General features: G+C 50.5%; 1 protein-coding gene across 1 annotated transcript in view; it reads right to left on the bottom strand.

Moving 5' to 3' along the window:
* Positions 1 to 339: 339 nt before the first annotated feature.
* Positions 340 to 15,836, bottom strand: part of ACBD4 (acyl-CoA binding domain containing 4) — a 43,947-nt gene continuing 28,450 nt past the window's right edge. Inside the window, exons 7-10 of the mRNA XM_015423392.1 lie at positions 12,286 to 12,418; positions 6,961 to 7,148; positions 1,965 to 2,015; positions 340 to 601 (exon numbers count right to left, since the gene is read on the bottom strand). Of these exons, the coding sequence (XP_015278878.1) occupies positions 491 to 601; positions 1,965 to 2,015; positions 6,961 to 7,148; positions 12,286 to 12,418 (483 nt within the window). The 3' untranslated portion in view covers positions 340 to 490. The remainder of the gene's footprint in view (positions 602 to 1,964; positions 2,016 to 6,960; positions 7,149 to 12,285; positions 12,419 to 15,836) is intronic.

Below are 15,836 nucleotides of genomic sequence, written 5' to 3'. Positions count from 1 at the left end.
TCTGGAGCTGTTCTTCCTGAGCTAAGACAAAAATGCGTGAGCTGGAGGTAGAAAACTGGGAGCTAGCTCCCACTAACCCAGCTTAAGAGGGAACCCTGGTTGCCAGATCCCCCCCCCCCCCCAGTCACTGGTGGGGAATGAGGAGCCGTTTGTGGATCGACTGCCAAGAAAACAAGGAGCAAGTCGAGCATGTGGAAAAAGCCCGGGAGAGGCTTGCCAATGCCTGCCCTGCCTGCAGTCTTGTGAAGATAAGGGCTACCCTTTGCAATGCACCCCTGTCCCGGGATTGTCACCCCCCCAACCCTCATTGCAACCCCCCCCTTTAATACTGATGGAGGATGTTCCCTGCTTCATTGTCCTTGGCAGGTAGAGGCGCTGGTGGGGGAGCCGAGGTGTTTACACTTCCAAGCCCTCTGGGCCGTTGCTGCCAACGCTGCGGGTTTTCAAATACAGATCTTAAGAAAACAGAATGCCAAGAACAGGCAGCGATTCACCTCTTCCAGTTCTGGAAACGCCAAATGAGCCACTGGGCGAAGAAAGGCCAGGCCAGCAGGAAAAACAAGGTAGGAGGAGTCAGGTGCAAAGGCTGGTGGGGCGGTTCCTGTGAGAGCAAGAGACACAAATGGGGGTTAAAAAAAAACAGGCCCAGAAGGACGAGGCATTGGAAGAAGCAGACTGGCTCCCCCTGCTGACTCCTGCCAAGCCCAGCGCTTGGGACAGTCAAGTTTCTGCAACTGGCACACACTATATCGCTTCATCGATGATCGGAATTTCCCTGCCAGTCCTTTTCCCTTCAAGCTCCCCTGCCAATAAAACAGGGGAAAGGGCATGTCGGTAGCGACCAAGAACTGGTAGCCGTGGAGGCAGGAGGGCCCTTTACAAAGGCTCAGAGGCATCCTTGTTGGTTTGCTTTTTGTTATTAAAGGTAAAGGTCTCCCTTGCTCGAAAGCCAGTCGAATCCGACTCTAGGGTTGCGGTGCTCATCTCCGTTTCCAAGCCGAAGAGCCAGCGCTGTCCAAAGACGTTTCCGTGGTCATGTGGCCGGCATGACTAAACACCAAGGCGCACGGAACGCTGTTCCCTTCCCACCGAAGTGGTCCCTATTTATCTACTTGCAATTTCTTGCTTTCGAACTGCTAGGTTGGCAGGAGCTGGAGCTAGAGACGGGAGCTCACTCCGTCATGCGACACCCGGGTCTCGAACTGCTGAACTACCGACCTTCCACAGCCTGCAGTTCAGCGTCTTAACCACTTGAGCCACCGCAGCTCCTTTTTGTTATTACTTCCTCTCTTTTGGGGGCTGAAGTCTAGTGTTCAAAATAGGTCCCGAAGCCAAGCTCTGGCTTCAATTACGACTCCAGCACCTGCAGCCATCCCCTCTCACCTGTTCAGATGTCAGGTTGTACCAATGTGGGGGCTGCACTTGGAGTACCACCCACAGCATGTCACGTGAACACATGAAGCTGCTTTGTACTGAATCACACACACACACACCCTGGGTCCGTCAAAGTCCGTCTCGTCTACTCAGACTGGCAGGGGCTCTCCAGGGGCTCAGGCAGAGGTCTTTCCCATCACCTCCTGCCAGGTCCTTTTAACTGGAGATGCCAGGGATTGAACCTGGGACCTTCTGCAGGCCAAGCAGAGGCTCTACCACTGAGCCATGGCCCCTCTCCTTGGCTCTCCACAGTCTCAGGCAGAGGTCTTTCCGATCACCTAGTACCTGATCCCTGTAACTAGAGGTGCCAGGGATTGAACCAGGGACCTTCTGCACACCAAGCAGATGCTTTACCACTGAGCCACGGCCCCTCTTTACAGCTCTCCAGGGTCTCAGGGCAGAGGTCTTTCCCATCACCTCCTGCCTGGTCCTTTTAACTAGAGATGCCAGGGATCGAACTTGGGACCTTCTCCATGCCAGGCAGAGGTTCTTCCACTGAGCCACATCCCCTCCCAAAGGCGTCACCCTACCTTTGCCACATGCAGTTCGCCGTTCTGGCAGTTTGCCTTGGATGCCTGGCCCTGGAAGCAAGCAAGAAAGCACTCAGAGAGCATCGTGTCTTCTATCGCTATTTCACTGCTATTTACTGTCAGGGAGGACTGCCAAGATGGGGGGGGGGCAGGGAAGGGGGACAACTTCCCACTGGGGTCCTGGTTTCCCAGGGGCCCCATAAGAACATAAGAGAAGCCAATGTTGGATCAGGCCAATGGCCCATCCAGTCCAACACTCTGTGTCACACAGTGGCCAAAAATACCAGGTGCCATCAGGAGGTCCACCAGTGGGGCCAGGACACTAGAAGCCCTCCCACTGTTGCCCCCGCCCCCACCCCAAGCACCAAGAATACAGCACATCACTTGCCCCAGACTGAGAGTTCCTATCTACACCTTGTGGCTAATAGCCACTGATGGACCTCTGCTCCATATGCTTATCTAATTCCCTCTTGAAGCCGTCCAAGCTTGTAGCCGCCACCTCCTCCTGTGGCAGTGAATTCCATGTGATAATCACTCTTTGGGTGAAGAAGTACTTCCTTTTATCTGTTCTAACCCGACTGCTCAGCAATTTCATGGAGTGCCCACAAGTTCTTGTATTGTGAGAAAGGGAGAAAAGTACCTCTTTCTCTACCTCCTCTATCCCATGCATAATCTAATAAACCTCGATCATGTCACCCCTCAGCCGTCGTTTCTCCAAGCAAAAGAGCCCCAAGCGCTTTAACCTTTCTTCATAGGGAAAGTGTTCCAACCCTTTTATCGTTCTAATTGCCCTTTTCTGCACTTTTTCCAATGCTATAATATCCTTTCTGAGGTGTGGTGACCAGAACTGTACACAGTACAAGCAAGCGTGGAGCTGGGCATGTCAGGCAATTGGATCTGTGCGATATTTGGGTTGGGTCTCCATGATATAACAGGATCCCAAAGAGACTTTTTTTTTGGGGGGGGGGGCAGTATGTTGACTCTCAGCAACTCCGTCTTCAGCTGATTTTCATACAGATCGAATGTACGCTATCCCAAATCAAGGGTGCGCTGTCCCCGTCCGTGTTTTTGGGGCCACAACAGGAAGTAAACATTTAGAAAGGGATGTGAAAACTGGATCCCAGGGCCCTTCTGTACCGAATTGCACAACACCTTGCCTTTGGCATTAGTCTTGTGCCCAGCAGTGGACTGGGAGCAAGTCAAACAGAGGGACCCCTGCAGAGCGGTGCTGCGGACAACCCGGGGGAGGTTCAGTTTGGGTCCCACCTGCAGTGGCAACAATTTGCCCGCGTTGCAGGGGGCTGGCAGCCCGCCAGGACCCTCCCCTGGGATGTTTCAAAGGGCCAAATCCACTCCGCTTTGCATTTCCCTCTCAGGGGTTTGTTGTTGTTGTTCAGTCGCACAGTCGAGTCCGACTCTTTGCGACCCCATGGACCAGATCACGCCAGGCCTTCCTGTCTTCTACCATCCTCTGAAGTTGGCTCAATTTCATGTTCGTTGCATCGATGACACTGTCTAACCATCTCATCCTTTGCTGTCCCCGTCTTCTTTGACCTTCAGTCTTTCCCAGCATCAGGGTCTTCTCCAGGGAGTGCTCCCTTCTCATTGGGTGGCCAAAGTATCTGAGCTTCAGCTTCAGTGTCTGGCCTTCCAGGGAACAGTCAGGGTTGATTTCTTTTAGGATTGACTGATTTGATCTCCTTGCAGTCCAAGGGACTCTCGAGAGTCTTCTCCAGCACCATAGTTCAAAAGGATCTATTCTTCGGCGCTCGGCCTTCCTTATAGTCCAACTCTCGCCGCCATACGTGACTACTGGGAATACCATTGCTTTGACCATGTGGACTTTTGTTGGCAGGGTGATGTCTCTACTTTTTATCATGCTGTTGAGGTTCGCCATCGCTTTCCTCCCAAGGAGCAGGCGTCTTTCAGAGGCTTTGGGCACCTCTGGAATTCTGACACAAGAGAGCCGCTGCAGTGAAGATCATTGTGGTGTGTGGTAGCGGCTGCTGCCCAGGCAATGTCTTAGAGCCAATCAAACCATCGCTGGGCAAAAGCCCCACCAGGCCATGTCCACTTTCTGGGTGAGCATTCGGAAAGGTGTTGGCGGGCTACCATGACACCCGTGGCCACCACGATGGGGACCCTCACCTTAAAAAAACACGTCTGATTGATGGAGAGATGAACTTACATGCAAAAAGGTATTTCTGTTCTTTTGCATAGGCCTGCCTATTTTGAAGTTTGGTGTCATAGTTAAGTGCGCGGACTCTAATCTGGGAGAACCAGGTTTGATTCCCCACTCCTCCACTTGCAGCTGCTGGATGACCTTGGGCAAGCCATAGTTCTGTCAGAGCTGTTCTCTCAGGAGCAGTTCTCGAGTGAGCTCTCTCAGCCCCACCTACCTCACAGGCAATGTTCCCTGTAAGCTATGGAGCTCTGTGAGCAAAAATTCTACTCTATGAGCTACTGGCATTAACGTAGTGAGCAGGAGATTTGGCTGCTGCATAAATTAGTTTGCTTTGGAGCCATCCTTCCTGAGCTAAGACAAAAATGTGTGAGCCAGAGGCTAAAAACCTGTGAGCTAGCTCACACCAACTCAGCTTAGAGGGAACACTGCTCACAGGGTGTCTGTTGTGGGGAGGGGAAGGGGAAGGAGTTTGGAAGCCGCTCTGAGACTCCGAGTGAAGGGCAAAGGTATAAATCCAGCCTCCTCCTCCTCCTCCTTTGCAGAGACATTATCTTTCCATCTTTTCTCCTCTTTTGCCAAATTCTGCCCTGCCCCAGTTCAGCAGTGCTAAATGGGTACACGTCTGGCTGTGCACGAGTTTGTTAAGACTGGTACTATTTTAACGATTTAAAAAACACGCATATTCAGCCTGCTCACAGGATGAAAATGTAGCCTGTCCTGGAACCTGGCTGTGGTGGGCAAGCTCAGAGAGCAGGCAGCGTGGGCACACACAAGAAAAGTCCCGCGGAGGCAGGCAGAGGCAACCGCATCCCAGAGGATGGCCAGCTGACAGCTGACCCAGCTCTATTGCTAAAGCTAAGCCAGTGTCACCCTGCCTCTTCGTGAACATGTACAGAGAGGCAACAGAAATCCTAGAGCTTGGTAAGGCTCAAAAGTGCCACCGACAGCATCTGGGATCTCGGACCCCTTGAGATTCCAAGAGAGCCAGTCTGGTGTAGTGGTTAAGTGCGCGGACTCTATAATCTGGGAGAACCAGGTTTGATTCCCCCACTCCTCCACATGCAGCTGCTGGTGTGACCTTGGGTCAGTCACAAGTTCTCTCAGAGCTGTTCTCTCAAGAGCTCTCTCAGCCCCACCCACCTCACAGGGTGTCTGTTGTGGGGAGGGGAAGGAATAGGTGTTTGTAAGCCGCTCTGAGACACCTTTGAGTAGTGAAGGGCGGGGTATCAATCCAATCTCCTCTTCTTCTTCTTCTTCTTCTACCTCACAGGGTGTCTGTGGTGGGGAGGGGAAGGGAAAGGAGTTTGTGAGCCGCTCTGAGACACCTTTGAGTAGTGAAGGGCAGGGTATGAATCCAGTCTCTTCTTCTTCTTCTTCTTCATTAGAATGAGGGACGCCCTTCCATTCCACACCAGACCATCTTGGCAGACACTGGGTGCGGTCAGACGGGCCGTTTAGTCCACTTTCGGCTAGCCTCATAAACAGATTTTATCTGCACGATTACATAGTCAACATCTGCCTTTAAAGTTTAAAGGGAAGTGTTACAGCAGTCGGGCTGAAGTGGAAATTGCTGTTCTGCGCAGGCGTGAAAAGTTTAGTTCTACAGATGGCTTGCCTGTGCACATGTCCAAACAGAGAGAGAGAAAAACAACAGCGAAGATGGCGGGGAGCGATGTAGCTGCGCAGCGATCCGGAGCAAGGAGGTGAGTGTGATCGCGATACTCCAGGTTAAAGAAGACCGCATCGGGGTCGGAGCAATTTAAACCGCTCCCAGCACACGCCGTCTGACCGTGAGGTAGGTGGGGCTGAGAGAGCTCTGACAGAAACTGCTCTTTTTCAAGGACGGCTCTTATCAGAACTATGGCTTGCCGAAGGTCATCCAGCAGCTGCAAGTGGAGGAGTGGGGAATCAAACCCGGTTCTCCCAGATTAGAGTCCGCGCACTTAACCACTACACCAAACTGGCTCTCAAGAGGGAAACTTGAGGTCAAAACAAGGGAGACACAGGTGGTAGTGTGAATGGAACCTGAAGCATCTCGATGGTTTGAGCCCTACAGTCAGAATGTTGTCCGGTTCACCCAGACCTCTTGCAACTTTTGATAATGCCGAAATGTTTTCACCAGTTAAAAGATTCCTATATTTAGGGAGCCAGTTCTTTCCACTACAGGGATATTTTTTGTTTTCCCAAATCTGACAATCCATTGCCAGAGAATCTTAAGAGATTTATGTTCTGAGGCTGCATGAAGGAGCACGCATTGAAGAGAACAAAGGACTGTGGATTTTATTGATCAGCTATCTTTTATCATTCACCTTCGACAATCCCTGTAGGGGCAGCATCGCCACTTTCTGGCATTTCCCTTTTTCATCAGTCACTTGGAGCTCTTATAAATAAATGTGTAAAACCAGGTCTATTTTTGGGCAGGAACGCACAGGAACAGAGTTCCGGCTGGCTCCCAAGTTGGCCACACCCAGCAGGAACTCATTAGCATAATAGGCCACTCCCAACAGCAGAAACTCATTAGGATTGGCTACATTCGGGGTGTGTGGCCTAACATGCAAAGGAGTTCCTGCTACAAAAAAAGGCCCTGGGTTTTGACAACAAGCAAGGTAAACAGAATAAGAAGCAAAAGGTGGGTGTGGCTGGATGAGCACACTTCTGCTAACACGGGAAATGTGGCCTAATATGCTAATGAGCTGCACTGCCGTGGGTGTGGCCTAATATGCTAATGCATCCCTGCTGGGCTTTTTCTGCAAAAAAAGCCCTGTGTAAAGCAAATAAATCCCCCCCCCCGTTCAACCATGAACGACATACCTGCAAAGTGACCAAGGATTCCAGGCAGCTGAGTCTCTGCATCACTTCCTTGATGTCCTCCTGCAAGGCTTGGATGGTGCTCCTCATGTGTAGATCCACTTCCTGCTGGACTGGGGCCCTTGCCCTGGTCTCTTCAGTGACTGGGGGGCTGCTGCCCAAGTCCTTCTCCGCAGGGGCGGATTGCAGATCTATGATAAAACACAGAGCCAGCACAGTGTAGTGGTTAAGAGTGCGGGACTAGACGCCGGGAGCCCCCGGTTCGAATCCTCACTGGTGCCGTGGAAGCTGGCTGGGTGACCCTGGGCCAGTCACACTCTCTCAGCCTGGCCTACCTCACGGGGTCGTAGTGAGGATAAAATGGAGGAGAGGGGAATGATGTAAGCTGCTTTCGGTCCCCATTCGGGTGAAAGGCAGGATATAAATAAAGTATATCAATTCTAAAAGAACACTGCGGGGACAAGAGAAATCTGCAAAAGGAAAAATTCCACACCCAAGATGTTCAAAGGGAGCGGCATTCACATGTGATTCTGGAGACCAGGGTTCATCTGTCTAATGAGTAGGGCTATTTTGGGGCAGGAACGCACAGGAACGGAGTTCTGGCTGGCTTCCGAGCCCACCCCTCCCCTCCCCTCCCTCGCCAAAAGCCCTGCTGTTGCGGTATTTGAGCACATAGATTTTGAGCGATTTTGCACTAGAGCTGCCTCGCGGCGCAGCTGCCGTTTGCCCCAACACAAATATGTCAATTTCAGACCCGAAGTTGCGGGGCTGCATTTTGACTCGCGGCTTCGCCCGATTTCCTCCGCAGTTTCGTGATCCTGGTTTTTGAGGATCACGAAACTGCGGAGGAAATCGGGCGAAGCCACGGGTCAAATGCAGCCCCGCGGCCTAGGGTGTGAAATTGACAAATAGTGTCAGGGCAAACGGCGGCTGCGCCGCGAGGCAGCTCTAGTGCGAAATCGCCCTTCGTGTCAAAAATTGCTTCTTTTGCAATTCCGAATTTCACCACTAGATGCCTCTGCTGTGCTTCCCCACTAACTGGTCACTGCAGTGCCTTACTTCTCAACGCTCACTGACAGACCACTGATTTGAGAAAAGACTGAGCTTGGGGTCCCACTTAGCTGTGGGACGTTTGCCACATACAGTCCTTTTTCCTCATTTTGAGGCTTGGTTTCAGTGTCCGAGGAGCTGCGGTGGCTCAAGTGGTTAAGACGCTGAACTGCAGGCTGTGTATCATAGATCTGTGTAGTTCATCAGGTCGAGACCCGAGTGTGCCGCATGACGGAGTGAGCTCCCGTCTCTAGTTCCAGCTCCTGCCAACCTAGCAGTTCGAAAGCAAGACATTGCAAGTAGATAAATAGGTACCACTTCGGTGGGAAGGTAACAGCATTCCGTGCGCCATGGTGTTTAGTCATGCCGGCCACATGACCACGGAAATGTCTTTGGACAGCGCTGGCTCTTCGGCTTTGAAACGGAGATGAGCACCGCAACCCTAGAGTCGGATTCGACTGGCTTTTGAGCAAGGGAACCTTTACCTTTACCTTCAGTGTCCGAAGCAGGTAGAAGAATCAGGGGTGTGGCCTAATAGGCGAATGAGTTTCTGCTGTTGGGTGTGGCCTGTTATGCTAATGAGTTCCTGCTGCGCTTTTTCTACCCAAAAAAGCCCTGCTAATGAGAGACGCCAGGACTGAGCTCTCTCTCCCAGGACGTTTTGTCCGCAAGCATGGAAAACTCACCCTCTTCTGAAATATCACGTCTAATACCTTTTTTTTGGTGCACGTATTCTAATTTTTATTATCTTATCACTTCTCATTGTTTGACAGCTGTCTCGTGCTATTCGACTGCATTGTCTTATACCAAGGGGGGAGGGTGTCCCCAGCCTTTTTGAGCCTGTGCACACCTCTGGAATTCTGACCCAGGGTGGTGGGGGGCGCAAACACAAAAGGGCTGGTGCAGGAGGTGGAGCCACACACACACACACACACACACACAGAAGAAGCCCAAGAGCAGGGGAGAAGAGGAACAATTAAAAAAACCCACACTGGTTATCATATGTGGTGGACATGTGAAAAGGCAAAAATGTTTTGGGCTGAGATACATGCAGAAATGGAAAAAAATGTGAAATGTAAGTTCAAGAAAGAACCGGAAATACTACTTTTGGGACTGAAAATGGAAGAAGTCAACATGGCAAAAAGGACATTGATGTGGTACATGATCACGACTGCCAGAATGACGTATGCTCAATGTTGGAAACAAGATAAGGTCCCTGAAATAGGGGAATGGATTAAAAATTTACTTTTTATGGCTGAAATGGACAAAATGACAAGGAAACTTAATAATTTGGAAGCGGAAGAATTTTTTGCAGACTGGATAGATTTTAAAGACTATTTGGAGAAATACTGGGATGTAAAGGACAATTTACTTTGCTTTGAGAATTGTTGAAAATCAGAATAGTAGAAAATGGATAAATATATAAGACTAACAGTTGAAGATTAAGTTACCTGTGGATGTGAATAAGGAGATAAGGAGGTAGGAAGAAAATTTAAGAATTGGGCAGGGTTGGAGCACTGTGGGAAGCCGAGAAGGGGGGGGAGGGAGGAGGGAAGGATATATAATTGTATAAGTTTTGATATATGTTTGAACATTTCTTTGTTATTATATCCTAATAAATTGGGTTTTTTTGGGGGGGAAAACCACACTGGGAAAGAGGGGCGAGAAAGAATAAAACGACCACTGTTATAGCAGCTGCCACTGAAAAAAATAATATTGTTTTAATCTGCATAGCCAATCAGAAGCTCTGATGTGGGGCAGCCCCAACCACTGTCTAGAAACACTTGGTGGGGCACCAAGAAAGGCCCCACGCTGGGGACCCCCCCCCTTCACCCGCCTTGCGTCTCAGTGAGAAAAGCTGGCTATAAATAAATAAAGCAATAAACGAACATTCCACATGGATCCACATTGAGGAGGGGATAGACACTGGGTCCCTCGCTAGGCTTTTCTCTGACCTGACCCTCACCCCTTTGCCACCAAGGGCGCTGCGAGGGTCCCAATGCATCAGAAATAAGGTCCTGATTTCTAGCAGGAGAGGGGCTGCGGTTTAGGCTTGCCTCTGGGATTTACGTCTCCGGCCATACACCCCTAACGATGGTGCTGTTTGCACCCAGAAGGCCTGCATGTCAATCCCAGCCATCACAACACAGATCTCTGCCCGAGGCTCACTGTCATAACCCGGGGTCATTTCCTGCAGGAGCGCACAGGAGCGGAGCTCCGGCACTAAAGAGGCCAGGGGGCGGGTACATGCAACAAGCACCGCCCCCTGCTCCCAGCAGCCCTCAGTCAGAGCAAGAAGCAGCCAGGTAAGTTGCGAGCACCCCCGGTCCAAAACAGTCCAGTGGTACCTTTAAGACCAAGTTTTATTCAGGTACAAGCTCTCCCTCCTCTGCGAGGACAGATCTGCACGTTCCCCCCCCAATAGCTAGCAATCCAAAACAGTCCAGTGGCACCTTTAAGGCCAAGGTTTATTCAGGTACACTTCGGTGGGAAGGTCACAGCGTTCCGTGCGCCTTGGTGTCTAGTCATGCCGGCCACATGACCACGGAAACGTCTTCGGACAGCGCTGGCTCTTCGGCTTTGAAACGGAGATGAGCACCGCATCCCTAGAGTTGGATTTGACTGGCTTTCAAGCAAGGGAACCTTTACCTTTCTGCTTGTATGTGTCTGGAAGCGGTGCTCAGAGGCGGCCGCTGCCCAGGCAGAAGCATTATGCCAACTTAAACAAGAAAGTACGGGGGGGAGGAGGGAAGCGGCCGAGAGACCGGGAGACAGACGGACGGGAGGGGAGAGGAACGGCCGGAAGCTGGCAGCGTCAGCTTCACCAGGTCAGTTATTAATTAACCTCTCTCAAGGCCAGGAAGTTCCAAACGGACGAGAAGAGGATCCCAACCTAACAGGGCGTTCCTGTGTGCGGGGTGGGGAGGCAGAGAGAGGATTCGCGGGCATTCTCCCTGTGCCTTCTCAGACACAGGGTGCCCTGCAATGCCAGCTCAGCCCCAAGGTGAACTTGAAGACCCTGCAGCCTGCCTCAGGCAGAGACATTAGAGCCAGTCGAAAAGAGCAAGAGTCCAGGAGCACCTTAAAGAAACAACACTGGCGAACTTGCTCAAGATGGGTGGCCCTGCTAGCCTGTCTGCAGCAGCAGAAAAGAGCAAGAGTCCAGGAGCACCTTAAAGGCTAACTGAAGGTGGCAGGGGAGGAGGTTTCGTGAGCCATGGCTCACTTCTTCCGATAATGGACTCTTGCTCTTTTCTACTGCTACAGACAGACAAACACGGCTACCCAGCTCGAGCACGTTCGCCAGTGTTGTTTCGGTCTGGAGGTGGCTTTGAGCAACCTTGGTTTGAGTAGTTTGGTGTAGAGGCTAAGTGCACGGACTCTAATCTGGGAGAACCAGGTTTGATTCCCCACTCCTTCACTTGCACCTGCTGGATGGCCTTGGGCAAGCCGTAGTTCTATCAGAGCTGTCCTCTCAAGGACAGTTCTCGAAAGAGCTCTCTCAGCCCCACTGACCTCACAGGGTGTCTGTTGTGGGGAGGGGAAGGGAAAGGAGTTTGTAATCCGCTCTGAGACTCCCTTGGGTAGTGAAGGGTGGGGTATAAATCCAATCTCTTCTTCTTCTTCTTTCTTCTTCTTCTTGCAAACAGCAGTGGGGGCAGTTGGGTGGGAAAGCAAACTGGTGCCTTTAGGATGGACCCAGACACTCTCTGAGCAGTTTTCCTAGAATGGCTGCTTGAGGACTGGCACCACAAAAAAGCCCAGAGTCCAGCACAGCAGCTCTAAAAAGGTAAAGGTAAAGGTTCCCTTGCTCGAAAGCCAGTCGAGTCCGACTCTAAGGTTGCGGTGCTCATCTCCGTTTCCAAGCCGAAGAGCCAGCGCTGTCCGAAGACGTTTCCGTGGTCATGTGGCTGGCATGACTAAACACCAAGGCACACGGAACGCTGTTCCCTTCCCACCAAAGTTGCTCCTATTTATCTACTTGCAATTTCTTGCTTTCGAACTGCTAGGTTGGCAGGAGCTGGAACTAGAGACGGGAGCTCACTCCGTCATGCGGCACACTCGGGTCTTGAACTGCTGAACTACTGACCTTCCACAGCCTGCAGTTCAGCGTCTTAACCACTTGAGCCACCGTAAAATCCGATGATCAAAGGGAGTGAAAGCAGCATGTGATGCAGAGGGGAATTTCTGTTCCAGTGTGGGTTTGGTAAAATAACGGAGGAGAAAGCCAGTGCAGAACCGCCCTAATGTTAATTCAGATCCAGGTTAGGTACCTACCGCTTTTGCTCAGCTCTTCTTCCCTGGTTGCGACTGGCACGTGCACGGGAGGTGGGTGCTCCCTTGCCTCTCCCGCTTGAATCTTGTGAAGATTGACCACGGAGGAGCTTTCCTCTGTCGGCAGCCTCCTGACCTGTAACAAAAGAGAGCGTGCTACTCGACAATTGGTGTCCACCAGTTTCATACCACTTTTAACACTCGTGGCTTCCCCCAGAGTGTCCTGGGGACTTTAATACAGGGGGTGTATGGATGGTTGCGTGACTGCGTCACAGATCCCTCGCTTCCTCTTTGGGGGATCTTTAGAAAGAGGACATCTTTGGGGAAACAGTTTAAGGGTCGCACAGCTGTATCTCACTTCTTCTGCAGGGTGAGTTCTGCTTTCCCGTGCTTCCACTCCTCTCTTGCGGTATTTATTAGGGTTGCCACCTCTGGGTTGGGAAACAGCTGGAGATTCGGAGGGTGGGGTTTGATGAGGGGGGAGAGACTTCAAATGGGATATAATCAGGGCTCCCAGGCGGCGCCTAGAGATCTCCCACTATTACAATTGATCTCCAGCCGATCAGAATCCGTCCCCCTGGAGAAAAGGGCTGCTTTGGACAGTGGACTCCGTGGCGTCACACCTCACCCCATCTCTCCCTCCCCAAACCCTTAGGGAAGTTTGCCATTTGAAATGTATGGTAGACCTAGTCACATCATAGTCTAGAATTGGCGATTCCCAGTCACCACAACTTAAACGCAGTAGCGTGGCACCAATATAGTGTATGAACTAATACTAAGAAACATTGAAACATTGCCTTCAGGACCTCAAGATTGTGATGAATCAACAACAGACAAACCTGATGAAGAATACGCAAACGAAATGATTACTTTTTGTTGTTCAGTCGCACAGTCGAGTCCGACTCTCCGCGACCCCATGGACCAGATCACGCCAGGCCCTCCTGTCTTCCGCCGTCCTCTGAAGTTGGCTCAGTTTCATGTTCGTTGCATCGATGACACTGTCTAACCATCTCATCCTTTGCCGTCCCCGTCTTCTTTGACCTTCAATCTTTCCCAGCATCAGGGTCTTCTCCTGTGAGGGCTCCCTTCTCATTGGGTGGCCAAAGTATTTGAACTTCAGTTTCATTATTTGGCCTTCCAGGGAACAGTCAGGGTTGATTTCTTTTAGGATTGACTGATTTGATCTTCTTGCTTCTTGCTTACTAGCAGGGCTGTTTTTGGGCAGGAACGCACAGGAACGGAGTTCTGTCTGGCTCCCAAGTTGGCCACGCCCAGCAGGAACTCATTAGCATAATAGGCCACACCCAACAGCATAAACTCCTTAGGATTGGCTACAATTAGGGGTATGTGGCCTAACATGCAAAAAGCCCTGGTAAAGGTAAAGAGAAAAAGAAGCAAAAGGTGGGTGTGGCTGGATGACCACACTTCTGGTAGCATGGGGGTGTGGCCTAATATGCGAATGAGCTGTGCTGTCAGGGTGTGGCCTAATATGCTAATGAGTTCCTGCTGTTGGGTATGGCCTATTATGCTAATGAGTTCCTGCTAGGCTTTTTCTACAAAAAAAGCCCTGCTTACTAGAATGCTGTTATTTGTCTTAGTTGTTTTTGTAATTAGTATATTAGATTAGGACCTGGTGCCTAAGAGAAGACCTCGTTATTGGCTGCAAATATTTCTATAGAAGTGACATCATTCTGAATGTACTGTTGAGCTTCATGGCTAATGCTTAAGTTGTATTTTTGTTAATGAATCATTCTAAAAATACACTAAAAATTCAGGCAGGCTTTTGGCTGTTTTAATAATTTTTTCCCCACGCAACTATAAGAAGTTTATTTGATGCTGTGACAGAATTGCACAGAAAAGCAGTCTTTTCTGAAATGCTGCTTGTATCAGAGAGTCAAGAAGTTCAAGAAGTTTATCTTCCTTGGAGAGTACAGCTTAGGTGATTGGCTGCTCTGCTCAGTCTCTGATTGGCCAGCACGAGCTGGCAGAGAAAATAAAACAGCCGATCAAGAGGGAAAAGAGGTATTTTCGCCTTTGGCCTTCACAATTTGATCTTTGGTCTTTGCAAATTGGTCTTTCGCTGATTGTTTCGAAATCTGACGTCTGGAGCAGTAGCCAGAGGGTTTGGCTTCTGAGGGAAGAGACATTTGGGGAGCGAGTGTTTTCTGACAAGCAATAGTCAGAAAAGCATTTCTACAGAAATAAGAAAAAAAAAACCCCACTGACTAATATATATTAACACTGCTCTGAAGGAGAACTTAGATTCTCAGTAAGCAAAGCTACAGAACAACCTTATACAGACAAGGATACTGGAGAAGGATTGGAAGAAAGTCTGGGTAGTCAGTCAGGGCTCTTTTTGTAGAAAAAGCCCAGCAGGTACACATTAGCATAATAGGCCACACCCAACAGCAGGAACTCATTAGCATATTGGGCCACACCCCTGACAGCACAGCTCATTAGCACATTGGGACACACCCCCATGTTACCAGAAGTGTGGTCATCCAGCCACACCCACCTTTTGCTTCTTATTCTGTTTACCTTGTCCAGGGCTTTTTTTGTAGCAGGAACTCCTTTGCATGTTAGGCCACACAGCCCTAACGTAGCCAATCCTAATGGGTTTCTGCTGTTGGGTGTGGCCTATTATGCTAATGAGTTCCTGCTGGGCATGGCCAACTTGGGAGCCAGCCGGAACTCCGTTCCTGTGCGTTCCTGCCCAAAAATAGCCCCGGTCAGAGTGAATTCCCAGAGAAACCAAATAGTAAAAGGAGTTATTGCTTCTTAGGGACAAGGTGAATAACTTCTTGCCGGTGAAAGGGGTTGGGAAGAGAACCCTGGTCTGTGATAAAGGAGAATAGCTTAGACACCCTCAGGAGTTAATGAAAAGCTGCATTATCTAAAGGAAAACCTGTAATATCTGAAGGAAGAAATCTAGAAACATCAGTAAGAACTGTGTTGTGCTGAAATATACTCAACCCAGTACCTCAGAAAGAAAGAAAGAAAGAAAGAAAGAAAGAAAGAAAGAAAGAAAGAAAGAAAGAAAGAAAGAAAGACAGGCAGGCCGGCCCCGGTCACACGGGCAGGAAAATGCGGGGGGAAGCGTGGCTGTTTGCCCCGGAGCAAAATAACACGCGGTTGCGCGATCAGACGTCCCGTAGAGGTCCCATCCAGGTCCCGTGGTTAGGGGGAAGGTGCCGATCACAGGACAATCCTGCAGCGCGGCAAAGAAGCGGCCTCTCTAGCAAAAGGCTCCGCGGGTTTAACCCCTTCCAGGGCTGCAGAGGAATGCAAACTGTGTCCTCCGTCCGGTTCCCTCCAGGAGGAACTTCAGCTGGGCCGCCGTCCCACCACGCCCCTCCTGCACCTCCCCCTCTGCCACCCGGTGCAGAGAGTTCCTCTCGAGCAGGCCGAGCCAGGAGTGTGGGAGGGTACGGAAAAGAGGAGGGGGCTGTGTTGTTTGTTTTTAAACGAAGTGTGCGCATGCGCCGTTGGGTGCTTGTGCGCATCCCGTGGAGACTTGGGGAAAAAAACCTTTTAGCGACGGGACATGGGCGGGC

Source organism: Gekko japonicus, unplaced genomic scaffold (assembly GCF_001447785.1).
Source record: "Gekko japonicus isolate JY-2015 unplaced genomic scaffold, Gekko_japonicus_V1.1 scaffold1434, whole genome shotgun sequence".
NCBI classification, from domain to species: Eukaryota; Metazoa; Chordata; class Lepidosauria; order Squamata; family Gekkonidae; genus Gekko; species Gekko japonicus.
This window is presented reverse-complemented; position numbering and strand designations above follow the sequence as displayed.